This window comes from Arachis ipaensis, chromosome B10, assembly GCF_059453495.1.
Source record: "Arachis ipaensis isolate K30076 ecotype BB chromosome B10, ASM5945349v1, whole genome shotgun sequence".
Classification (NCBI taxonomy): Eukaryota; Viridiplantae; Streptophyta; class Magnoliopsida; order Fabales; family Fabaceae; genus Arachis; species Arachis ipaensis.
This window is the reverse complement of record NC_142435.1, coordinates 145,410,712-145,437,709: the sequence shown is the minus strand read 5'-3', so window position 1 is coordinate 145,437,709 and position 26,998 is coordinate 145,410,712. Positions and strand designations below refer to the sequence as shown.

The window sequence follows — 26,998 nt, the reverse complement described above, 5'->3', positions numbered from 1 at the left end:
CATTATCAACAATAACAACTACATTCACATCTTCTTTTTCATATTATTATTATTATTATTTTATTTTATTTCCTTTTCTCTTTAGTAATTATATAGCGAGTGCATTATTGTGAGTAGTATTCAATTTCATATTACTTTGTAGCTATTAGAAGTCAAAATTCTGCTGCAGACTCAACAATTGGTATCAAGAGCCAACGTTATATTATTCATTATTTGAGTGGTAAAATTCAATTTTGAATATAATGGCTTCTACTAGTAGTAATGTCAAAGTAGGCAAATATGAAATCGAGAAGTTCAATGGGAAAAATAATTTTTCCTATTGGAGGATGCAGATGAAAAATCTGCTTATATCACAAAAATTACACAAGGCACTGGCAGGAAAAGAGAAAAAGTCGGAGAAAATGAAAGACGAGGATTGGAAAGAATTAGTTCTTGAGGCGCGGGCTGCAATAATCTTATGCCTTGAGAGGGATGTTGCTTTTTTGGTAAATGAAGAAGTAACTGCAGCAGGCGTTTGGTTAAAGTTAGAGAGTAACTTCATGACGAAGACTCTAACTAACAGGATCTACTTAAAATCCAAATTGTATACATGCAAGATGGAGGAAGGCACCTCAATCCGAGAATATATCAATAAGTTTAACAGGATCATATCAAACTTAAAGGATATAGATGTGAAGGTTGATGATGAAGACCAAGCACTCATATTGTTACTTTCATTACCGAAGTCCTATGAAAATCTGGTGCAGACATTGATGCTGGTGGGTAACACTCTGACCATGGATGAGACGAGGGCATCACTTTTAGCGGATGATCTACGTAAGGTTGCTACAAGTGTAATGTCATCTTCAAATAGAAGAGAGTATAATGATCAAGCACAAGAATTGTTCGCGGCTAGAGGAAGGACTAATGAAAGAGGAAAAGGTAATAAGCGTGGAAAGTCTAGGCCAAAATCTAGACCTCACGCGGAGAGAACATGCTTTAGATATGGTGAGGCTGGACATTTCAAAGCAAATTGTACAAATAAGAAGATAACTTTCAAGAAACAGAACAACGACAACCCAAAAGAAAAGCAAGAAGCAAGCTACGTCTCAAATGATGAGGAAGATTGTTACTCTATGACAGAACAATCTTATGAAATCTTCGATAAGTGGATTCTTGATTCAGGAGCCTCTCACCATATGTGTCCAAATAGAAAGTGGTTTACTACCTATGAAAGCATAAATAGTGGCACAGTTTTAATGGGCAATGATCATGCTTGTAAAACTGTGGGGTTGGGTACTGTAAGAATCAAGATGCATGATGGTGTCGTAAGAACCTTAAAGGATGTGAGACATATTCCAGACTTGCAAAAAAATCTGATCTCCATAGGTTTGTTGGAGAAAAATGGTTGCAAAATAGTTACGAAAAATGGGGTACTGAAAGTTGTTCGTGGTTCTTTGGTAGTGATGAAAGGAGTTCGTCACGGTAATCTTTATTCTCTTTTGGGGACAACGGTTATAGGTGAGTTAGCAGTTGGAATCGGTGGAAGTAGAGATCAAACAGATTGCACGAGAATATGGCACATGCGGCTTGGACATATGTCAGAGAAAGGTCTATCATTGTTTTGTGGATAAGGTTTGCTGAAGAATATGAAGAAACCACAAATGGAATTTTGTAAGCATTGTGTGTATGGAAAGGCACATAGGGTGAAGTTTTCTACAAGCAAGCATAAAAGCAGAGGGTTGTTAGACTACGTGCATACTGATGTTTGGGGCCCGACTAAAGTTACTTCCAAGGGTGGTTCCAGGTATTTTGTTACTTTTGTTGATGATTATTTCAGGTATGTTTGGATTTACTTCCTCAAACATAAGAATGAGGTATTCGATACTTTTAAGCGATGGAGAGCAATGATTGAAAACCGAAGAGGTAGGAAGCTGAAAACTCTATGATCTGATAATGGCACAGAGTATACGGATGAGACTTTCAAGGAGTTCTGTGACCGAGAAGGCATTACAAGACACTGGACAGTTAGAGAAACACCACAACAGAATGGAGTCGCCGAATGACTGAATCGTACGCTACTTGAGAAGGCAAGGTGTATGCGCTCTAATTCCGGGTTAGGCAGAGAATGGTGGGCAGAAATCGGTTGCTACAGCTTGCTACATAGTGAATCGATCCCCACATTCTTCTCTAGATGGAGACACACCTTATAAGGTATGGTCAAGGGAACATGCAGATTACGAGAAACTCAGAGTCTTTGGATGCACAGCCTATTATCATGTCAAAGATAATAAGCTTGATGATAGAGCTAAGAAGGTAATCTTTTTGGGGGTATCCAAGAGGGGTTCAAGGCTATCCCCTTTGGAGTGTAAATGATTCTAAGTTTGTAATTATCAGGGATGTTACTTTTGATGAATGATCTATGGTAGCTTTGTCTAAAGATGTGGTGCCAGATGATGTTGATGTTGGAAAAACTTCAAATACTCAAGTGGTGGAGATAGAGTCTAAATACCAACAAATAGACTCTAATAATGTTCAGGTGGAGCATCCTAATGCTACTCGAGATGATGCAGAGGATGAACTTGATCATGAGAAAATTCAACGAGAAAATGCACATGTATTACAACAGCAGCAGCAGGATTCTTTGGCATCTACTAGGCCAAAGAGGAATTATAAATCTGTTCAGAAGTTTGGGTCAGACAAGCCTTTGAGATATTATGGGCAGCTAAACTTGGTAGATTATGCACTCTCAGTAGAGGATGATGAGCCGGTCACCTTCAAACATGCTATCAAAGACAAAGATAGAGAGAGTTAGTTGGTCGCTATGGAGGAAGAGATGCAATCTCTTCATTAGAACAAGACATGGGATGTGGTCTCATTGCCCGTGGAAAAGACTGCAATTGGTTGTAAGTGGGTGTATAAAAGAAAAGAAGATCCTACTAAGTCAGATAGTACAAGATTCAAAGTTAGGTTAGTAGCAAAGGGATTTGCACAGAAAGAAGGTGTTGATTACAATGAGATATTTTCTCCAGTGGTGAAACACACTTCCATACGAGTGCTTTTAAGTCTTGTCGCTCATGGTGATCTTGAGTTGGAATAACTAGACGTGAAGACTGCATTCTTGCACGGTAACTTAGAGGAAGAAATCTACATGTATCAACCTGAGGGTTTCAAGGTTGAGGGTAAAGAAAGTCAGGTATGTCGCTTAAGGAAATCGCTATATGGATTGAAACAATCTCCTCGGCAATGGTATAAGCGATTTGACTCCTTTATGTTAAAACAAGGTTTTTCCAGAAGTAATTATGATTGTTGTGTATACATTCGTAAGCTTCTTGGAGGTAATTATATCTATCTTCTATTGTATGTGGATGACATGCTTATTGCCTCTAAGAGCAAGGTAGAGATAGATATGTTAAAGGTTCAACTTGGTAAAGAATTTGAAACAAAAGACTTGGGTGCTGCATGAAAAATATTAGGCATGGAAATTAAAAGGGAGAGATCAAGCCAAAAATTGTTCTTGAGCCAAAGAGGATACATTGAGCGCGTCATTGAAAGATTTGAAATGAAAAATGCTAAATCGGTAGTAACGTCGTTGGCTCCACATTTTAGGCTCTCTGGTAAACAATCTCTCACAATAGCAGAGGATAAGGCTTACATGAAAAATGTACCTTATGCTAGTGCAGTCGGTAGCCTAATGTATGCTATGGTATGTACACGCCCAGATATTTCACAGGCAGTAAGTGTTGTTAGCAGGTTCATGGCAAACCCGGATAAGGCACACTGGGAAGCAGTCAAGTGGATATTAAGATACTTGAAGGGCACCATTGACACAGGTTTATGCTTTAGTGGAAAATCATGTCAAATCAGCGGCTTTGTTGATTCTAATTATGCTGGTGATCTAGATAGAAGACGTTCTACGACTGGTTATGTATATAAAATACAAGGTGCTCCAGTTAGTTGGCGATCGATGTTACAAGTTACAGTGGCACTATCTACTACAGAAGCTGAGTACATGGCAGTAGCAGAAAGGGTGAAAGAAGCATTGTGGCTAAGAGGTCTTCTAGATGATTTTGGGGTTGAAGCAAGATTGTGTGGATCTGAATTGTGATAGTCAAAGTGCAATTCATTTGGCTAAAAATCAGGTTCATCATGCTCATACCAAGCATATTGATGTTAGATATCACTTCGTGCATGATGTTATGGAGAAATGTGACATTTCTCTTGTAAAAGTACACACGGATGAAAATCCCGCTGACATATTGACTAAAGTGGTGTCAGGAAGCAAATTCCAACACTGTTTGAAATTGCTTAATATTGTTCCATGTTAGGCAGTCATTGTCAAATGATACAACCGAATACGAATACCATTCTTTGATCGTCCAAAATTTGCGTAGATTTCAAATTGTGAACGAGGTGGAGAATTGTGAGGGAGAGAGAAAGAAAAGGAAGGCTAAGAGTTATTATAAAAAAGTTTTATTTCTATCCGTTGAAATTATAGCATATAACCACTATATAAACGTTTGTAGAATTTCAATTCAATCATCATCAACAATAACAACTACATTCACATCTTCTTTTTCATATTATTATTATTATTTTATTTTATTTCCTTTTCTCTTTAGTAATTATATAGCGAGTGCATTATTGTGACTAGTATTCAATTTCATATTATTTTGTAGCTATTAGAAGTCAAAATTCCGCTGCAGACTCAACAAACATGAATTATTTATCTGTGTGTACTTGTATCTTCTCTCAACTATCAAAGCTTCCAAATAGTTAATCGCTGTTGGTACTGCCTCTTAAGCTGTGATATGAGGAACATTGGCCAATGAAGCCTTCATCTTTTCCTCTGAGAATGAGAGATCAACCATGTTACCCTGCAAGTACTTCTCATAAGCTGGAAGATCGAAATGCCCATGTCCACACATTGCTGTCAGAATAACCTTTGCTTCACCGGTCACTTTGCAATGAAGGGCTTCCCTAATGGTTGCAGCTATGGCATGAGTTGGTTCAGGTGCTGGTATCAACCCTTCACTCCTTGCAAATTGTATAGCACCTATAACAAAAGAACATCCTATGTGATCTTATCCAAACCTTTGTCACAATGGTTGGAATTAAAACGAAAATGTTTGGTAGAATTAAAATTACCTTGAAAGCACTCAATTTGTGGAATTGAAATTGCTTCCATTAATCCCAACTCATAAACATGTGAGATCAATGGTGCCATCCCATGGTAGCGCAAGCCCCCTACAACAAGTAACACAATACATAACTGTTAAGGCGATCAACACTTTCTTTTGTTTTTCTTTTTCTTGCATTTGAATTAGTTAACTTTTCATACCAGCATGAATTGGATCAGGAACAAAGTTGTGTCCAAGTGTGTGCATTTTCATCAACGGAGTCATCCCCACCGTATCACCATAATCATAAGTATACACTCCTTTTGTCAATGAAGGACATGCTGCAGGCTCAACTGCTCTAATGACAGGGTTGATCTTCTTGTTAAGCTTCTCGCGAATGAATGGAAAACTAAGTCCTGCGAAGTTGGATCCGCCGCCGGTACACCCTATGATGATGTCAGGGGTTTCTCCAATGGCTTCCATTTGTTTAAGGCACTCTTCTCCTATAACACTCTGGTGGAGCAGAACATGATTCAGAACACTCCCTAAACAATACTTTGTATCAGCATTTTTCGCTGCAACTTCCACGGCTTCTGATATGGCTATGCCTAAACTCCCTGGGCTTGATGGATCCTTTTGAAGCATGCTTTGACCTGCCTCAGTGATCATTGATGGAGATGGGTGTACCTTTGCTCCCCATGTTTGCATCATCAGTCTCCGGTATGGTTTTTGATCGTAAGATGCGCGCACTTGCCACACCTAACCAAGTTATATATGACAATTTAGTCAATTAAGTCAAATTATCTATAACGACTCTCAACTATTAACTTTACATGAAAACAACTGCACGTGAGTTTTCGCCTTTAAAAAATCTAAGGTTCTAATGATACTCAAAATATTAGGAGAGAAGATAAACAAGAAAGTAACATTGATAACAATTATGTACAGAATGCACCATTACTTTCTGGTTTAGCTAAAAAATTAGACAAATAGTTGAAACGAGAAAAGTGGTTAGTAAATATTCAAGAAAATCTAAAATTGAAGAGAACTCATAAGATTAATCGGCTAAATTCTTGAAGGAAATTGGAATTCAAATCTGCATAAGCCCCATACCTCACAGCCAAGGCCAAATAGACTGCAAGCGAAGGCTAATGCACTTCCCCATTGTCCAGCACCAGTTTCTGTCACAACATTCTTGACACCTTCTTGCACATTATACCAGGCTTGTGGAACAGCAGAGTTCGGTTTGTGCGATCCGGCCGGGCTTACGCCTTCATACTTGTAGTAAATCCTAGCAGGTGTTTCTAGAAGCTTCTCCAGCCTCTTAGCTCTAAAATCCACAAGCCAATACATGTAAGATTCCCATGATTACAGTAAGAAGAGCACCAATAACTAACTAACTATTTAACTGTGTAACGAACTATGACAGCTAAGCAAACAACTAACCGTGTAACTAACTATGACAGCTAAGTAACTGACTCTAATATATAGCACTAAAGATTCTAGAACCTTCTATTCCCATCACAAATTGACCTGAACAGAAAGGAAGACACATATGTTGTACGAGGCATAACTTTTGAATAAGTCACAACTCTATGAACAGATATAACTTTTCAAACATAGCTTTTCACATATTTTGAAAATATATCTCACAATATGTTGTTTAGATCAACCTGATAAGAGGCGTAGGGCGCCAAAGGCTGTAGATATCGCGGACTTCATCCGGTATATCGATGAATCTGTCACCGGTAACTTCCTGTTTGATTAGTTCATCTGGAAAAAGAGGTGACAAGTCTTCCGGTTTGATTGGTTCATAAGTCTTGGGATGCAACGGGGGAGGAGGCTTAACCGGAAGATCCGCAATTAGATTGTACCTGTTCGAATATATTTAGGATATTATATAATATTAGGTATATTTCGTATTGATTTGATGTTTATAACTCAAGAATAAACTTGATTTTATCTAAATATAATTCTAACTCTACCATTGGTGAGGGATTTCGATTGATTTATCAGAACCCAAACATGATCTTACTCTGCAGCCATTTGAAACTCTCAACTGAATTGGCTTTGCTTTCAAAGCAAAGCTCTGAAGAAGCCATTGCTTTTCAACTGAAAAAGTAGGTAACAGGTAAGCAAAACAATTAATTAGATGCACAAATTTTAAAAAAAATTAAAAAAAAATCACAAATCTGAAGACCTAAGACTCAACGGTCCAAAATTAATCTAAACATTGATTTTAATACAGTTTGACTTCATACAAATTAATCATAAGTATGATAATCCGAAGGCTGAAAAGAAAAAAAAGACAAAAAAAAGGTTCCAACAAATCTCATGTTTGGCTTAAAATGAACATACATATATATATTATGAGGTGCAATATGTTTGACTTTTGAAACAATGTAATTAAGAACATGACTTTTGATATTCCTATGCATCAGTTTTTCTAGAAATGGTTTATTCTTCCTGCAGTCCTCGGATGAATCTACTTTTTTGGAGATGAAAAATTAAGGATAAGTAAGTTTGGTGATATAGAAAATACCTTTAGAGTGGAAGAATGGTGAAGTAGGAAGAGGATTATTAGCAGAGAAGAGAGTGTGAGTAATCATTTTTATGTTTTTGTTGTTTCAGTTTGGAACTTCAGATCAAGGAAGAGTTCAGTTCACACAAGACAAGTTGCGGTGCTACGAGTTAAAATGAAAATTTTGAAGACTATGATGCCGTAGAAAATTTGTCAACGTTGGAGGATACAAAAAGTTGTAGGGGTACAGGTGTCAAATCATATCTATTGCCTTATTGGGTATTTGGTATACAACCTATTTAACAGGTAAAACTTCAGGTAAAAACTAATGTGAAGTCGATTTCACGTGAAGTTGATGGATGATTTGACTGCCAATGACTTTCAGGAATTAACTCCACGTGTTAACCTTTGTATAATTGCAAGTTTGCAACCAGTCAATGAGTCAAGCACGTTTTTTTTTTTAAATTTGAAGAAAAGACACCCTTATGTCAAAATTTAGAAAAATTATTAAGTGCTGTTGGTGTAAATTATAATAAGTTATTAATAACTATTTATAATAAAATTATTTTAGTATATATAATATAAATTGATTGAAAAGAATAAATTATTTTATTTTATTTTATTTTCAGAATATTTAATAATGATTCATAAATAGGCTAAAAAATTTTGATATGGGAGTAAAATAAGTGATATATTTTAATATGGTAATTTTTGGTATTTTTTAAAATTGTGGGAGTACACAAATCGGACCCTCCGATTTGTGTTTAAAAAAGTGGAAAAAATTCAGAGTACACAAATCGGAGGGTTCGATTTGTGTTAAAAAAATTGAAAAAATTCAGACTTAAATCGGACCATGCGAGTTGTTTGATTTTAAAATTTTGCTTAAGAAATCGCATGGTCCGATTTGTGGTTGAGCAAATATGAATTTCTGAAACTAGAAAACGGACCCTCCGAGTTGTTTGTTGTTATCAATTTTTTTATGAAATGGAATATATAAAGCAACTCGGACCCTCCGAGTTGTTCCACTTACACCACATGGCCGTAAAGCACCTATATTCCCCATGTTCGAGTTTAACACCACTTTTACTTCCATAATCAAATTAAAAAACCGTCATAAATACATGTTAAAATTTTGGTTCTGAATACTTTTGAGTTTGTATGTCAAGTCTTGTTAACATGTGATTTAAGAGTATATTTTAAGAATATTATAAAAAATTATTTATTAAAATTTATTAAAAAATAAATATTTTTATATTTTCAATATATTATTTGCATAAAAAATTTAGAAAATTTTTATTATTATCCTCTTAAAATACAAGATAGTTAAATATTTTTCTTAAATTAAAATCTTCACTGTGATTTTAAAAAATGTGTCTAAAAAAATAAAAAAAAGTAGCTAAATTAACTATTATTTATTTGTGTACAAATATATATTATTTTATTCCTTCTAATATGTATTTTATATATTAATATATATTTTATATAAATGACTAATTTATTATTTTAATGACCGATGTTTTATATATACGGAACATGATTATTAATTTTTTAAATACTATTTCTTAATGAATTTTAGAAAATTATTAACTTTTTGTTTTAAATTTATAAGTTTCTAAAAACACATTCTTTTCCTTCTAAATATGAATTAGCATTTAAAATTTGGATGCTTATCTTTATTAATATTTAATTTTTTTTTTACATTCATTTTCTTGCTAAGACTTATATTTTAAAATTAATAATGAGCAATAATGTTAATAAACGGTAGGAAATACTATGGAACCGATTTATTTATATTTTGCTGATGTGTAAACTAATATGTGTAAAAATTTTGAACATATTTAGATAATTTAATTTTATATAAATATATAGTTAAATAAAATTGTAAATAATGGTTTTTTTATTTAAATAAAGAAAAGGAGAAAATGACAAATAGGTCCCTGACCTTTTGTTCCGCAGACATTTTCGTCCTTGACCATTGAAAAATACTTTTAAGTCCCTGACCTTCACAAAACTTGGATAGATCAGTTCCTGACGAAGATATTTGGACGGATTGACAGAGGCATTTGGACGGAGGGACTGATCTGTCTAAATTTTGTGAAGATCAAAGACTTAAAAATATTTTTCAATAATCAAGGACGAAAATGTCCACAAGACAAATAGTAAGAAATCTATTTGTCATTTTCTCAAGAAAAGCCTTGCAAGTTGCAAAGGCAGCAAAGCACATATTTTCCGTCTTTAAACCTTGTTGATACGAGTAAACGAATAAGTAGAATAAAATAACTGCCATTCTCACGGAGTTAAGTAGTTAACAGTTTAGTGGTGGCAGAAAATTTTTTTTCCCATATATGAAAATTTTATTCTCAAAATAAATAAAATTCAAAATAATTTACAAATAAAATCGGCTTCACAAAATTGTCTTACGAGTTGTTGTGTCACTAATAATATTATATAATTAATAAAATTTATTATTTTTATTAATATTTAAATAATTTTAATAGTATAAAAATAAGAGTAATTCTCTACATACAAGTGATTTTCAATACAAGTCATACAAGTCATTTATATTCACGCTGTTTCACGTTTTTTTTTCCTCTTTTTCTTCTTCTTTTTTCGTGCTTCCTCTTCCTCTTCATCTTCCTCTTCCTCTTCCTCTTCTTTCTCCGTGTCTCTTTTTCTTCTTTTTCGTAATTTTTCTCTCTTATTATCATCGTCATCAACACCACCTCTTCCTCCCTTTTTTTTATTGAAATTTCTTCTCCTCTTTTCGCTTTCTCTTTCTCCTTCATCAAAATCACCAGAAAAACGAAGAAACATTATTCAAGGTACTGTTTTACTGTTTTTCTAGATTTTTTTTCTAGATTGTCTCTGTCACGTGCCTAATCCTTAACCAGCAAAACATTAAAAGATTTCAAGAAGAAATATACTGTCTCTCCCTATATTGGGTGTATTTCTTAAATCCTTTGGGTGTATTTCTTAAATCATTTGGGTGTATTTCTGTAATTGTTTGGTTTATTTCTGTAACTGTTTGGGTGTATTTCTGTAATCCTTTAGATGTATTTCTGTAATCGTCTGGGTGTATTTTTGTAATTGTTCGGGTGTATTTCTGAAGTTTCATCATCTTCAAAACAATTTCAAAACTTGATTTCAAAAATCATGAAAATCGAAAAAAAACAGAAGGAGATCGAAGGCAAAGAGAGAACGCTTTTCCATACAAATCATACAAGTCATTTATATTCACGCCGTTTTTACGTTTTTTTTTGTGCCTCTTTTTCTTCTTCTTCTTTCTCCGTGCTTCCTCTTCTTCTTCTTCTTCTTCTTCTTCTTCTTCTTCTTTCTCTATGTCTCTTCTTCTTCTTTTTCGTAAAAAAGGAAATGAAGATGAAACACGCGAAGATAGTTCAGTAATGCGCGTGTTAGGCCCAACTTGTAAGACTTGTAAACAAAAATGACTTGTATGTGTAGCACTAATATTAATCTAAAATATGTTTTATGGCAAAAGTTAAGAGTTAAGACAAAAATAGATCATCTCAATTTTTTTTTCAATTATTTGATAAAGTATAATCTTTTATTTTACATTATTTAAATACGACAAAAAATATGAAAAAAATATTTAATTATAAAAGATTACATTTTATTAAATAATTAAAAAAATAAGAAGATCTACTTTTTATTAAGACTCCATCAAAAAATATTTTAATATTTGTATTTATATAATATAATACTATTTTTTAAAATTTTATTTTAATTATTAAATTATGATTTTTTTTTAGGGCGAATATCACTCACACCTAACCATGTATTAACTAAGGGTGTACATAGGTATGGTAAAGATGGGTTCGTTTTAATCCGGATCTGACCTTAAATAATAACCGTGTCTATTTTTTAGATCTTTACACGATTCTAAACCCGGTAAAATTACATTATTTTCAGGTCATACTAAAATTGGATCTAGACCAGTGAAATCTGGGTCTTTGTAAATTTTATGTCAAAAAATTATAATGCACTTATTTATAAAGAAGAAAAAAACATATTTATTATCGAGAAGTTAATATCCAATTTGAACTTGAATTTATCCATAAATTTTAATTTTATATTTCTTTGATATATTTTTTAATTCAACAAATGTGATTAAAAATAAAATAATAAACTTATAATTAATATAACATAATATTAAAATTAATTTAAAGCATATATATTTTTTTTTATCTCTTTTGAATGCATATAGAATTGGATAAAACTGCATTCATCTTGATCCAAATTCGATCCTAAATAATGAGAGAATCTATTTTTAAATTTTTTTATCGACTTTAAATTCAATAAAATTACACCAAATTAATTTTTAAAATGTTCGAGTCCAAATTAAATCTTCGAACTAGACCGAATGACATACACCCTAAAGAGAGAGTATCAGCCTTGACGCCTTGTATTAGTAGACAACCCTACAAACACACTAAAGAGAGAGCGCATGGCCACTTTCACAAATTTCAGCACAATGGGCCATTTTTCTTTTGGGAAGGATTTAGTAGTCCATGCTCATAATATATTTAAAAATTTAGAAACATTTATAAATTTTTAAAAATAAAAATATTTTTATTAATCATAATTCATAATATATTTTATTTAAAAATATTTTACAATTAAATGATTTATCAAACTAAATTCAACCAAATTGTTTAACTTTTTTCATATTTAAGCATTTTTTTATCTTTTTCTTTCGTTATCGTTGTTGTCGTTACTTATACTGTTGTCACCTCCTCCTCTTCCTTCTTTTTTTTTATTTGAATTTTTTTCCTTCTTTTTTTACCTCCATCATCATCATCATCATCATCATCATCATCATCATCATCATCATCATCATCATCATCATTGTCGTTACAAATTACAATGTTCTTTTTTTTCTTTTATTTTTTTCGTTGCACGTGTAAGATTTCAATCCAATAAATGTGCATTCAAGTTTAATGAGAAGCAATAGTCCTAAAAGAATAAGTAAGAACAACAGAAGAAAAAAAGAAAGAAGAATAAGAATAAACAAAATGTAACATTAAAGACGAGATTAATCTATGTTTTTGTAGCAAAATTTCGGTGTTAAAATTAAGAAATTTTGGTATAATTTTTGTTTATGGCAAAAATTCAATCTAATAAGTGTAAACCTACATTCATTTAACTAAATAAAATTGTAATACAGTACAAATATGTTCACTTAAGTCTAATATAAGAAGTAATACTCCTAAAAGAAAGAAGAATAAGAAGCAAAAAAATGCAGTATTAAAGAAGAAATTTCTATATTTTGTAACAAAATTTCAATGTTAAAATTATAAAATTTTAGTATTAGTTTTGTTTATGGCAAGAATTCATTCCAATAAGTGTAAGATGAACTGAATTCTATGGTGTAGAAAAAAAAAATTTTACACATATATTAATGTGTTGTCCAAGTATATTACTGACAAGTGTCTAGAGGGAGAAAAATTAAAGACAATTTCTCAACAATTTCAACAACTTACAGTATATTGTTCCCTTATGCATGTGCCTTAGCTTAATTTGTAAAGTTGATTGAATTAGATTTCATTAGTGCTAATGTGACATGAGAATGGGCCTTGGTTAAAAATGCCTGTTTTTGTTTTTCATAAAATTTTGTAGATTATGGGTTGGGTCAGTTGAGTTTATTTGGGCATCCTGCATTTTTTTTTTACCAAAATAAGGCTTTGTTTATGAATATTATTGATTGGGTATTCATTTTTTGTTTTAGACTATGAGACATATAGGTAATGGAGCTTGACCTTAGTCCAAGAAAGAATACAAAAAAAAGTCTGACATAAAAAAGAAAAGTTAAAATCCAAAAAAAAAAAAATAAAGAAACATATTTTAAGATAATTTATGAGTAGTGTTACAGTATTTTAGTATATGGTGTTAATGTATAATAATAATAATAGTAATTGGTAATAATAATTTTTTCACGCTATATGGTTATTTATTTTGATAACAATAAATATTAATAAAATTAAAAAGTTAACAGTACTTTTTAAAAGTAATAAAAATAATATCGACAGTAATAGTAAATTCATAATAATGTTAGAAGATAATAATAATAATAATAGTAGTAAGAATAATATAACAAAAATAATAATAACTATAGTAAATTGTCCACAACTATTACTACTATTACTAGTGAAATGTATAAGATTTATGAGTTATAGTTTAATGTAGGATTTAGAGTATAGAATTGAGGATTTATATAATTTATAGGGTTAGGATATACATGTTATGATTTAGGGTATATGGTCTAAGTGGTTAAACTTTAATATTTAGGGGTTAGAGTATATAATTTAAAATTATTTGACAATAAAATAAGATTAACGGTATATAATAGGATATGATATGTACCGAATATTTAGAGTTAAGAATATTTAGAGTTAAAAATTTATTATTTATAGTTTAAGATTTAACAGTTAATCTTTATGCTATATATTTTATTATTTATGGCATATGATTTAGTGTTTAAATTTTAGGCTTGAGTTTTGGAAGTTTAATTAAAGGTTGATGAAGAAGAGTAAATCATTTAATATTTAGGGTTAAAGTAATGTTAAGGATTATAGTTTAAGATTTAGAGTCTAAATCTAGGAATAAAGGTCTAGGATTTAGGGTTTTGGTTTTAGTAGTTAGTGTTAAAAGGTAAATGGCGTGGGTTTAAAATTTTGGACGTAAGATTTAACATTAATAAGCATGTGCTCTTGGGTTTATACGTTAATGTTTAGAGTTGATAGTTTAGGGTTTAGTGTTTGGGGTTGAGTAACGACGGTTTAAGATTTAGGGTTTGAGATTTACAGTTTAAGGTTTACGAATTTAGACTTTATTGTGTAGTGCCGAGTGATAAGGTTTTAGGGTTTAAGGGGTTGAGTGTAGCACTAAAAGTTGTGCTTTGATGTCAAGAGTTAGGGTTTATAGTATAATAGTGAATTGGGTGCCTCTTCTTGTTATTTAGGGTTTTGAATTTAGAAGTAAAATTACGTTAATACTTCATTTATATTATATGTAACTTAAAGTATGTATTATTTAAATAAAAAAAATAGTAGTAATAAATTTATGGGTTAAGTATTATTTTCATCCCCAAGGTCTTAGACCAAAATCAAAATCGTCTCCAACTTTTTTTTATTATTAAAATCATCATCAACGTCATAAAACGTTAAAAAATCGTCCTTTCTCTAATTTTTGGACAAAAATGCCCTTCATCCATCATTTACCCCCCTTTCTTTCTTTTTCCTTCAACAACGCAGAGAGAAGGGAGTGCAAGCCATGAAGAAAAGAAGAGAGGGAAGGGTGGAGAACAAAGAGGAAAAAGAAGAGAAGAGGAAGAAGAAGGCGTCGCCGGAGAGAAAGGGCGTCGTTGCTGACATTCTCCTTCGGTGCCGACTCTTTCTGCTTCCTATTCTGCTTTTCTGTTTCTCTGTTCTATTTCCTGGAGCTCATCTCTTTTCAGATCTATTCATGTAGCTAGCTCTTCCTCTCTTCCTCTCTTTCCAGATCTCTATTCATGTTGTTTGATATGAAATTTTTGTTAATTTTACTGAAGGTGGCGTCGGTGGTGTGCCAATCGTGGTAGTAGGTGTTGTGGCCGCTGAGGGAGGCGATGATGCTGCTCCGATGGAGAAGAAGTTCAAGCACGAAAACCACGAGTGAAGCAGAATGTAGAAAAGGCACGGAGTCGTTCAAGAAGGCGGCAGCGCATGGGTCACCACTCGCCATGGTGGACCTCGATTTGTTCCTGAAATCTGCGTTCTCTCTTTTTGAGTTTAAAAGATTGGATTTTTGAAATTTTTGTCTTGAATTTGAATGTGGTGGTGTTGTTGTTGATGAATTAGTGGGAATAACATTTCAGTTCTTGTACGAGTTATGTTCTTTCTGGATTAACATGTTTTGCATGAGATATGTTCTTTCTGGGTTAGAACTGAATGAATATGGGCTTCTTATTGAGTGAAAAAAACTATGCCTTGTAGTGGAGATTCCTTGTGAATTATTTTGGCTCAAAAGGTTGATTAAGGAATTGCATGAATCTGTAAGGATCTTAGGTTGGTGTTTGCAATTGAATTCATTAGTTGTTGCGCACTTTGGGAAAAAAAGGGTTGTGTTCTTTCTGGGGTGGAGCTGAATGAACTTGGCTTGTTTGGAGTGTAGAAGTTGTGCGCAATGGAGGATACTTGTGAGGTGCTTGGCTCTGAAGGGTTGACTAAGAAGCACGAGTTTGGTGGCGGTAGTAGTGATGACTGATGATGCAGGGGATAGTGGTGACAATGGAGGATTTTTTTTATTTTTGTTTAAGGGCAAAATTGTCCGAAAAATTTTATTTATGGACAAAAGGACGATTTTATAACATTTTATAACATTGGGGATGATTTTAATAACAAAAAAAGGTCGGGGACGAATTTGATTTTCACCCCAGACCTTAGAGACGAAAACAGTACTTAACCCTAAATTTATCCTTATGATAAGCTAAAGGGCAAGTTACTTAATTAAATTGGTTGAAATTCAAAATTACGAAAATAAAAATTTTGTAACACTGTAGATGAATTTGTAACATTTACATATATATAGAAACTACTACAGGATGTAGTGGTTTCAAATTGGAACGTAAATCGGTACACCCTATAACAGTTTACGTGGAATTGCGTAATAGCGATAGCTTCTCGCCGTTTCTTTATAATCTATGTTCTTTAAAAACCGCTACACCCTATAGCAGTTTCTAGTTGTCACTCAATTCCACGTCGATCGCTACACTTTAAATTTGAAACCACTACACCATCTAATGGTTTCTATAGATATATAAATATTGGAAATATGTCTACAATGTTAAAAACTTATATTCTAATAATTTTATATTCCAAACAATTCAATTAAGCAACTTGTCTGAAAATAAAGTATTAATATTCTTATTTAATTATTTTTTGTTGTATTTTATATATAACAACCTTATAATAATTTTATATATGTTATTTTAATATTTCATATGATACATATAATGTTTAAATATGCATCTCTATTATTATAATATACTAGTGTATGTTCTTGTGTACTCAACAGAATAATTAATAAAAATATATAAATTTTTTATTATAGAAGATTAAACGAAAAATATATATAATTATTATAAAGGGTTAAGTACAATTTTGGTCCTTAACGTAGAGGTCGAAAATGTATTTCGTTCCCGACCTTTTTTTTTTTTACAAAATGATCCCCGAAAGTTTAACTTAATTTTAAAATCGTCCTTTTTACGAAATTTTTTATTTTTATTACCAAATTACTCCTAAGTAAAAAAATATAAAATTAAAAAAAGGGAAAAAAAAGGAAAACAAGGGTGGGGGGAAGGGATTCGGGGAAGAATATATGCGCCGTGGAGGTTGCTTCTATGGAGGTGGAGGGGATGCGTTTGGAGGTGGTGGGTGTTCCCAACATCTACCTCAGGCTTTTGTATATGCAAGCCCTTCTTTTCAAAAAGTGCAATACTTAGGCCATACTCCTAGCAGTGTTTTCATTGGTGGTGGTACTCGCGGCACATCCGCATTGTCAGGTGCTTTTTTTCTTCTTTACATAACAGTTATAATGTTTTTGTTGGCCGTTGTGCAATTTCAACTGGAACCTTTTCTTCGTAGGTGGAGAAGTGGTCTCGGAGACCCAGGATCCTGGATTTTTGTATATGGAGGACTTTGAACTAATGCTCATGCGAGCTTGTTCGACTCTTGCAATTGGAGCTCCAATCTTCGTGCCTCAAGACAGCAAGTCATCAGCGGGGTGTGTGATGTTTCGATTCATTGTTTTCCTTCCAAGCAATGCAAGAGGATTAAAACTTGTGGCATATGGCCCAGAGTCTGAAGAGGAAAAGGTGGCTAGGCAAGAAGTTTCTTTCGCCATGCTGGAGAAATTGGTCGACGCTAGTGGAAAGAGCATTTGTGACTATAATTATCGAGTGCTCGGTCGTATGAAACAACAGATGAAGGATGAGATGCCACAGTCGATGTTTGAGCGAATTCGGATGCTTGAGGAGGAGAACGCTAAACTGAGGCACCAGGTCAAAATGATTGAGGAAATGTTGGCTGATTAAGGGTGAGGGTAATTAATGCGTGGTTTGCTTAGGAAGGTATGTGGTGTTTCGGTGCTTTGTTGTATATGAATTTTGTGCTTTGTTTTGTGTGTAGGATGTAGGATGGTGTTTGTAGTTTACGGCAGTCACAAGTTAGAAGAAGTGGTGGGAAGAAATCTCAGTTTATATGCCCAGTATGGATTATGGTTCATAAACCGTGTAATTATGATTGTCATTGCCTTAACAAATTTTCCGATTTAAATTACAATGTGGTGTGTCTTATGTGAATGATGTAGTCCCATAACCATAGTGTACTTATATGCATCATGTACAAGATTAAATTTAAATGGCTTATTAAGATAAAGGTTTAAAAAATTGAACGATTTATTGCAATTAAGGTGTCATCGAAGCTTTAATATTTGCCACGGCATCGTGAATGCACATCTTTGTTAACGATAAAATGGTTACCGGTACCAATAGTACTGGTGTCCTGATTTTGTCATTGATTTATATGATGAAGTGGATGAATGATTATCACTGATATGCATTGAGTAATCTAAAGTGGTGTATCTTTTTTAGGTAGGCATGGACCGCCTTTAATATTTAAACGGTGGAGGATACAATCTTTTTAACAGATTTTATTTCAGTAACGTTTATGTTCCGACTTCCGAATCAATTTTCATTCATGTACAGTTTAATAATTAATTTTAGGCATTAACTTATGATAAATGTAATACTTGTGATAGAAATGGTTGGTCATTTTCAACGGCTACCTAATTAGCACTGCATTTTTGTAGGGTCAAGTCTGCCATGTTGCTGTCCTATCATGGGTGCGGATATCAAAGCGTGCCCTCTGAAGCTTCATCATATCAGGGATGGCTTCCCTGGTAAGATTTGTGGAATATAGCCAAAAAAAATTTTGTATTTACGATTCACTAGCATAAGAGGTCACTTTATGATGTGGGTTGGTATTTCCTTGGGCCTTCCCATTCCTTTTGCACCAATTCCAAAATACTATGTCTTGAGTTCAAAATCCCTTTATGTGAGAATTTATTCCTTCACACCTAGACGTTGTGCGATATCCAGTACAAAACTTGCCACGAAGGTACGCATTACACCACATGTGCCTTTTCTCGTACATCTGGTTTGCCCAACATTTTTCGTGTAGACCAAATTCCTCAAAAGCTTCTTCCCATTCAACCTCGAAGTCATCTACCTTCATGTCAGCATAAAGCCATTTATAGAACATCTCACGAAACATCTACTCGCCTCCATTCGAGATTATATTCTTCTGTAAGTGCCATGCACACAACCGCTGAGTAGCTTCTGGAAACACTTTTTTAACTGTCGCAATCATCGCATCATCGCCATCAGTTACCACAACAGAAGGGTGCTTATTACACATCACCTCTGACAAATTCTCCAACATCCACGTATAACTATACATTGTTTCGTCTAGCACCAATCCAAATCCGAATATCGTGGTTTGCTTATGATTGTTTGACCCAGAGAATATCACTAACGGGCGCTGGTACTTATTCTTCTTGTATGTTGAGTCAAAGGCGACCACATCCCTAAAATACTGATAGTCTACTCTGCAAGGTCCGTCAGCCCAGAACATGTTCGCCAACATTCCATCCTTTGTAACATTATACCTAGCCATTGACATTGGATCCGCCGCTGCCTTTCCCTCTAGATATACAATAGCGGCATTTGAGTCACCATTAACAACCTTGGCCCACCTCATGTGATCAATGTAGTTGTATGCATCATTTTTTGTAAAGCCCAACAAAGAGTACCATCCAGCAACCCCAGCCATGTAACCCAAAATCTTTGATGTCGAAACACCATACCCACGCATGCCATCTATGTTTGCCTTTGCAGCATCCGATATACGATGGAATTTCGGAATCATGTGCATCATCCCTCGAGGTGTCAGTTCATGATTGTGATCCAAGATTACTTTGCAGACCTTCCATGCTGAGTTTTCCCTATCCAGATAAATCGACAGCTTTGCCATTCAATTAGTCCTTGTTTCAGGACGGTATCCCCTTTTTCTATCCAATCTGTTCAAGTGTTTCTCATCTCTCAGTCCAGCCCTATTACAAAAAAACCTTCTCCTTATCAAATTTCCTTCTTCATCCTTTCCATAATCCCCCTTGCGCACGCCAAATCCATGACATCTGCCAAATTTACTGTAAAAATCATACGCTCTTTCCTCACTTCGAAAGACCTTTCTCATTATATCCTGTTCTGACAACCCGAACACATCAGCATAATCGGATACATACTCATCCGATACTACATTCGTGCCGTCACCGCCGCATGCATCATCCAATTCCTCATCAGACTTACACCCCTCATCCCTTTTACTTCCTTCCTTCCATCGTGTCGCAAACCTTATTTTCTTTTGTGAATTCCATCTGATTAAAATCAATTGCAAGAACATAAAAACCAATTGCAAAGTCTTGGCAATCTGCTATACACTCATGCTGACATTATTCTTAAGTGGAAACCACACAAGCATGCTACTTCACAAACAGAAAAATTCAACTAACCGTGCCACAACATTTGTTAGCAAACCACCCCTTACTCAACAGAACATTATCCAACCCCTTCAGCCGCACATCATTTTAATTTAATCATTCATATTTTAAAAGCTCCAGATAAAAAAGCAATCCTGCTTTGATAGTCTGATTATTTTGTCCAGATTAAAAATATAAATGGTTTAATTATTTAAATGTTATATGTATATTATGAGACAACCAATTATGCAAGATACACATACAAACCTCACATCCATTAACAATAAAAGAGTTTCCTAATGAATATTTAATTTAATCATTCATATTTTATACGTTCCAAATAAAAAACCAATTATCCTTCCAAAGTCTAATCATTATGTACAGATTAGAAACATAAGTGCTTTAATTAGTTAAATATATGACACAACCAAATAATATATGGATACATTCAAATATATATGGTGTTATTATGTGTAAATCTTCGGACATGGCATGCTATTATTTTGGAATGTATAAAAAAAACAAATTTTGCAATATACACCCACAAATAACACATGCTTTAACACTAGAGGAAGAGGGGAATGACGAACCCTCTCTTTCGTCATTTTCAAAATAAACTGAAAAATAAAGACACAACACAAATTAACAGTATGCATCCTTTAAATTAAATCTTTTAACTTTTCTAAAACTTTATAACTTCAAAATATTTCTCCTTCCGCCGATACATAATGGAAATCGATGCACACAAAGAACAAACAGAGTTCACAAGAAACACATACCTCCATTCCTCCGCCGCATACGAGATGGACAGCAGCTGAAAAAACCGGTCTCCTTCTCCCAACCCTCTACAACGACAATGCTGATATCCCCCAATTCCACTCCGATCTGGGCGGATGGTGAAACCACTTGCACCAACATTCAAAACCTGCAACAAAATCCTAAACCAAACCCACGTAACATTCCCTTATCTCATAATGTCACATTATTTTTTTTTACCAATGTTACCGTGTTTTTTTTTTGTTAGGGTCCAGGCCAACAAACAAGCCCAGACCACAGAAAACCAAATCCCCAACCTATGAGCTGACCCGGGGTTGGAAGATCTCTCATTTCTTTCCTTTCCCAATCTGCCGCTATAGCTCCTTATATATGCTGCTTCCATTCCAATTCAATATGCTCCCTCCATTTCAATTCAATTCCCACTATGGCAAAAACCAATCACACTGACAATCAAAAATTCCAAACACCCCTAGCCCAATATCTTCTAAATTAATTACTCACGCTAAACTAAACTAATTAACATAATTTAGCATAAGTGATCACGTGCCAGTAGTAGACAAAATATTCTTTATGTCAGCTCCTTTTGCAATATTTGTCTTCAACTAACTTTTATTTAGACATTTGTCAAAATCTTAAGCTGACAGCAATAGCATACATGTGTAGAAAAAATTTTCCTATACATCCTAGACCTCACATAAGTGTAAACATACATTCATTCAACTAAATAATATTTCAAAACTTTTCCTTCTCCTCTTTCTCCGCCTCTTCTTCTTTCACATTCTTATCATTTTTATTTCACCCTCTTAGTGTCACAGATAAGATATTTCGGTGTTAAAATTAAGAAACTTCTGTGTCATGGCAAAAAAATTTCAGTGTTATTTTTTAATAAATTATGCATAACTCAAAATCATCCTCCCCTTCTTCTTCGTTATCACTATCATCTTTTTTTTTTTCAACTTCTCATAATTCTTTTGTTTTACTATCATAACAAGAATAAAAAAAAATCAAATAAAGAAAAAAAAGACATACATAATGCTGCAAAAATCACCAAGAAAAGGAGGAGGAAAACAAAACAAATGCAGCAATAGCAAAATAATAAAAGAATAAAAAAGAAGAAGAAAGAACATAAAGAAAAAGAAGAAGAATGCAAAAAAGAAGCGCAGAATATAAAAAGATAGTGTGTTCACACGCGCTAATAATAAAGTTGGTTTTTGTTAGACTTAAATCAATTTAATTAAATTTAGTTACCAAAAAAACTTAAATGTATAATATCACTCTATTTTATTCTACACTTAAGAGTTATGAACTTGTTTGGATGTTTTAGGTAATTTATTTAGATTGGGACATATCTCCTCACTTAAATCCTTTATTAAAAACATTCTTATAACAATAAAAAATAATAGTTATTCAAATAAAAACATGTTTTTCAAAAAGATGATAGTTTATATGGAGTTAATATGTAAATGTGTTATATAAAACCGCTTTAACAAATATATTAAATTATTTAATATTTTAATTATTTTTTATATGAAAATATTTTCATTTAAATACTCAACTAAAAATCACAATTTGAATCCAATTAAAGATACATTTAAAATCTTTAGTTTTTTTTTATTGGGGTACAACATAACATTGTTTTGGCCATTCTTATTTCTATTTATATTTTTTTGTTATCTAATATTATTTTTAATTCGATAGATTAAGGAGTAATTTGTCATGAATTTGAAATCCATTTAAAAGTTTGTCATTGATTAATGGGTTGCTGTATATTATACAGAATTTGAAATTCTAATATTTAGTTAAATGGATGAGTAAGCTGAAGATTCGACCAGCCTAAGCCTAAGTTGGTTTATTCCCATTTATATTTGATCTTATGTGTATGCCTAAAATCATATCTAATGACTAACCTCCCTTCTAATGTCCTAAGACAAAAACTCTCCACCAAAACATAACAAGCAAACCTTTGCCATTCATCACTTTCACTCTTCACTTCTTCTCTCACTCTCACAACCCTCTCTCTCCCATTCCCATTAACCCACCCTCCAGCCTCTTGAACCCACCTCATGTTCTCAATTATTGCTGAACTCAACCCCACACTCACCCTTCTCCTATTATATGGATTAACCGCTCTAAACCAAAACATGCTGTTACAATCACTTCTTGAATGCTTTGTGGCTTCCATTCCTGAAACTAAAGCAACCTCTCTTTCCACATATGCATTCACAATTACCACATTACCCTCTTCACTTATTTCATCACTTCCACAAGAGTAAATCTCTTCCCATTTTTGCTCCAACGTCATCACATAAAACAAGGACTTGTTCATTTGTTTCTTCACCCTCTTCCCTTCTCTTACAAATATAAATGGACAGTACCATTTTCCAACTATCACCGGAGGCGAGCGTTTTCTTGAAACTGTAAAGTTAAAATCAGGAAGCTGTTCTCTGAGGGGAGCGTCGACGCCTAGCGCTTCGCTTAGCCTGCAAGATCGGTATGAGCCGGAGATTCGGAGTCTCCAACCTTTCTTTCTTAGGAATGTGGGAGGTATGCCGTCCGGCGTGATCGACTTAGCAAAGAATCCGCCGGTGTGGTGATTATGAATCTTGAAGATTTGATACAAGTCTTTTAAGTTGAAAGGCTTTGGTTTTTGGTCATTCAAGAGATCACTGAAGCAGCAACGGATAATGTCACCCTCTCTTGAGCATTTACAAGCTTTCCTACAATATCATAACATTTTCCCAGCATTATCACAATAAAATTCAACCATATATTACAACCATCTTAGATATATAATTGTTTCTTCTTATAAGTTTCGGCTGAACAAATAATTTAAAAAAGGTGGAAATTCGAGCGCAGTCGATTTTCCGGCCGTTAGATAAAAATTTAATCAAATCAGTCAAATCATTTAACAATTCTTAACTATTAATTTTATGTGAAGTTGACTGCACCTAAATTTTTACCATTGTATAAAATTATATAAAATTATAACTGAACATTTTCTTATAAACTTAGGTAGTGTTTGTTTTGAGGTACTGAGAAAGAGACTGAGAGACTGAGACTCAGTATCATCTTTATTGGTTCAGAGGTTGGTACTAAAATTTCTGTTTCTATCCCTAAAATTTCAGTATTTCAGTACCTCCAAAACGTATGGACACAGAGGACTAAAATTTTTAGAGATGGAGACTTAAACTTTAATAACATTTTATACCTAAAATATCTTCATTTCAATTAATTAATTTCAATTTTACTCGTTGTAAAATTTAAATTAGAGTTTCATTCTTGTTTCAATTTCTATCTCCCACTTTACACCAAACAGAATACTGAGATTTATTTCAATCTCTGTCTCTTGGTCTCAGTCTCTCAGTCTCAGTCTTTCCGTTTCTGTCTCTCCACCAAACGCTACCTTAAAGTCCTTAAATTTTCTGTACAAATGATTTCATTTTTTAAACATATGTAGCCAAATTAGAGATACTAGATAGAAAGACCCTATATATATAGGTATAACTATAAGCATGAGATTTATTAAGGGTTCATATGAAGATTGAAGAAAAGAAGATGATAAAACGTACCCTTTGTATCTTCCTCTAGCTCTAATGATATAGTAACGGTTGGAAGAAAGAGGGTGATTAGGCACAGGCACAAACCAAACCTTAGTGTCTGAAGTTTGCTGATACTCTGATGAGTGACTCACTCTGAAGATCTTGTCCTGAGGGAAGGGCAGTCTCTTAACATTCTTCCGCCGGCATAGCCGCCAACAACAGGCGTCCTCCGCCTCCGCTTCCTCGTCGGTGATCACTAAATAACCGGAATATGGAGCATCTGGTGTTGCCACTTCAAGAGTACTTGGTGATCTTCTGTACATAGACAAAGGTCTAGTCACATACATCTTTATTCAGTGTGCTAGAAAGAACAAAAATATGTGAGGGATTTATCAGATTCAGTTGCTTCTTAATGAAGTTATGTGAAAATGAGAGGACATATTAAATTAAAGTAGAAACAAGCCACACTTTCATGGTGCTAATGGAGATACTACACTCTATACGCTAATTGGTAAAGGATTAAAGAGAATTAAAGGGAAAAAGCACTCTGCTTTTACTTTCAATTTTTTGTGTCCACTTTGTTTTCGTTACTTATTATTATTAATATTTTTTTAAAAAAATTCATGTGGTTCTTTCGTATAAATTTGATAATGGAAAGTTATCAGATAATTTAATTAAACATATTAAATCATTTTATAATTCTCAACTAATAACTTTATACAAATTATTATTATTATTATTATCGATATCCGTGATACTACGTGTACAAATATTTCTAATAATCAAATTCAATCAATTTAAAAGAAAATACAGAAGATGCTGAAATTGAAATTGAACGCGTGTATACTGTAAATAAAAAAATATATCTAAAAATATTTTATTAGATTTAGTTACAAAAAATAATTTATTTATCTAATATTTCTGAGGCCTGCTACACATACAAGTCTTTTTGGCTTACAAATCTTACAAGTTGACACAAGCCTAACAAAAAACACGTATTATACTCCCACGTTCAAGAGTAAATAAACGCACGTTATTCAACCACTTCCTGTTTCCAAAGCGCACTACTCACCATGCATTATAAACGACTCTTCTTCTTCCTCCATGAAAACGAGTTTCTTGCAAAATTTGAAGATAATGGAACTTCAGAAATACACCTAAACGATTACAGAAATACACTCAAACGAATATAGAAATACACCCAAAGGATTACAGAAATACACCCAAACGGTTACAGGAATTCACCCAAACGATTATAGAAATACACCCAAAGGATTACAGAAATACACCCAAAATTCGTTGAAGTACACCTTAAGCATAATTCAGAACTCTTTCTCTTTCTCATCCTCATCTTCTGCTGCTTCTTCTTTTTCAAAAACGATTTCAAAGCTTGATGTCAAAAAACAATGGAAATCGAGAATAGCAAAGAAAGAAAATAAAGAGAAAAGCACGTAAATGAAGAAGAAGAAGAAGAAGAACATGCAGTAAGAAGAAGAAAAATGTGCAATGAAAACGTGCAGTAATGGTTGAAGAAGGAGAAAGAGAAGGCAAGAAACGAAAGAAAAGAAAAAGAAGAATAAGAGGAAGAAGAACATGCAGTAAGAAGAAGAAAAATGTGCAATGAAAACGTGCAGTAATGGTTGAAGAAGGAGAAAGAGAAGGCAAGAAACGAAAGAAAAGAAAAAGAAGAAGAGGAAGAAGAAGAAGAACGTGCGCAAGAAGAAGAAGAAGGTGCACTTGTAAAGACTTGTATAAAAAAACGTTTGTATGTGGAGAATTTCTCAATATTTTTATATTACTATTATTTAAAAAAATGTAATTTCCACAATATAATACCGAATGCAACAAAAATTGCTTAAATCCTTGAAGCTTGAGGATAATTACCCAGATACAAACACAAGAATATGTAATTATTTGTTAAATTATTTAGTTGTTATCTTATTATAAATTTAAAATAGATAGTGAAAGTAGCATGATTTGGATTGCCAAAAAAGATAAAGCAGCACCACTGTCTACTCTATTTAGTGAAGCTTCATGAATTTTAGTGGACTGTCAACTTTCCAAATCATCTTCTCTTCCCTTTCCCCTCTTTAATAATTCCAAGAATTTGTTGAATAATACACAAGAATCCTGTGTCTAATGATATTTTCAATTTTAAACTTATCATAGAGATATCGAACTCCTTTCTTTGCTATATAATTAGAGCCACATTTTGATGATATGAACAAATCATCTTTGGAAATAACCATCCCCGTTCATCAATATAAGAGCCCAATTTTGTATAGTTTTTTCTTTCTTTGAAGGAACGTTGTATTTTCTACCACTTTACGAGTCTATTAAATTTGAAGAGCACCACATACTAGGGGTGTTTGCGGTGCGGTTTGGATCGGTTTTGATTCAAAAATTCATCCGATTCGCACACTAATTTTACTTGTAGTGCGATTTGAATTGAATGCTATTTTTAAAAA

At 33.3% G+C, this 26,998-nt stretch overlaps 4 protein-coding genes across 4 annotated transcripts; 1 reads left to right on the top strand and 3 right to left on the bottom strand.

Annotated features, from left to right (window-relative positions):
* Positions 1 to 4,623: 4,623 nt before the first annotated feature.
* TSBTYPE2 (tryptophan synthase beta type 2) lies at positions 4,624 to 7,850 on the bottom strand. The gene is made up of 7 exons (XM_016326406.3): positions 7,642 to 7,850; positions 7,085 to 7,211; positions 6,773 to 6,973; positions 6,213 to 6,429; positions 5,321 to 5,858; positions 5,128 to 5,226; positions 4,624 to 5,035 (listed from the first exon to the last, which is right to left on the bottom strand). Exons 1-7 carry the CDS (start codon positions 7,706 to 7,708, stop codon positions 4,779 to 4,781), a joined length of 1,506 nt encoding a protein of 501 aa, XP_016181892.1. The 5' UTR covers positions 7,709 to 7,850; the 3' UTR covers positions 4,624 to 4,778.
* Positions 7,851 to 16,995: 9,145 nt separating this feature from the next.
* Positions 16,996 to 17,710, top strand: LOC148582020 (uncharacterized). The gene is made up of 2 exons (XM_088501390.1): positions 16,996 to 17,179; positions 17,262 to 17,710. The coding sequence occupies exons 1-2, from the start codon at positions 16,996 to 16,998 to the stop codon at positions 17,708 to 17,710; spliced, it is 633 nt and encodes a 210-aa protein (XP_088357516.1).
* A 531-nt stretch (positions 17,711 to 18,241) lies between these two features.
* Positions 18,242 to 22,159, bottom strand: LOC107621303 (protein FAR1-RELATED SEQUENCE 5-like). The gene is made up of 2 exons (XM_016323334.3): positions 20,994 to 22,159; positions 18,242 to 20,112 (listed from the first exon to the last, which is right to left on the bottom strand). The coding sequence occupies exon 2, from the start codon at positions 19,707 to 19,709 to the stop codon at positions 18,951 to 18,953; it is 759 nt and encodes a 252-aa protein (XP_016178820.1). The 5' UTR covers positions 19,710 to 20,112; positions 20,994 to 22,159; the 3' UTR covers positions 18,242 to 18,950.
* A 644-nt stretch (positions 22,160 to 22,803) lies between these two features.
* On the bottom strand, positions 22,804 to 25,033 carry LOC107624383 (DUF1262 family protein (DUF1262)). Its single transcript, XM_016326882.3, has 2 exons — positions 24,561 to 25,033; positions 22,804 to 23,708 (listed from the first exon to the last, which is right to left on the bottom strand). Exons 1-2 carry the CDS (start codon positions 24,875 to 24,877, stop codon positions 22,841 to 22,843), a joined length of 1,185 nt encoding a protein of 394 aa, XP_016182368.1. The 5' UTR covers positions 24,878 to 25,033; the 3' UTR covers positions 22,804 to 22,840.
* Positions 25,034 to 26,998: the final 1,965 nt, after the last annotated feature.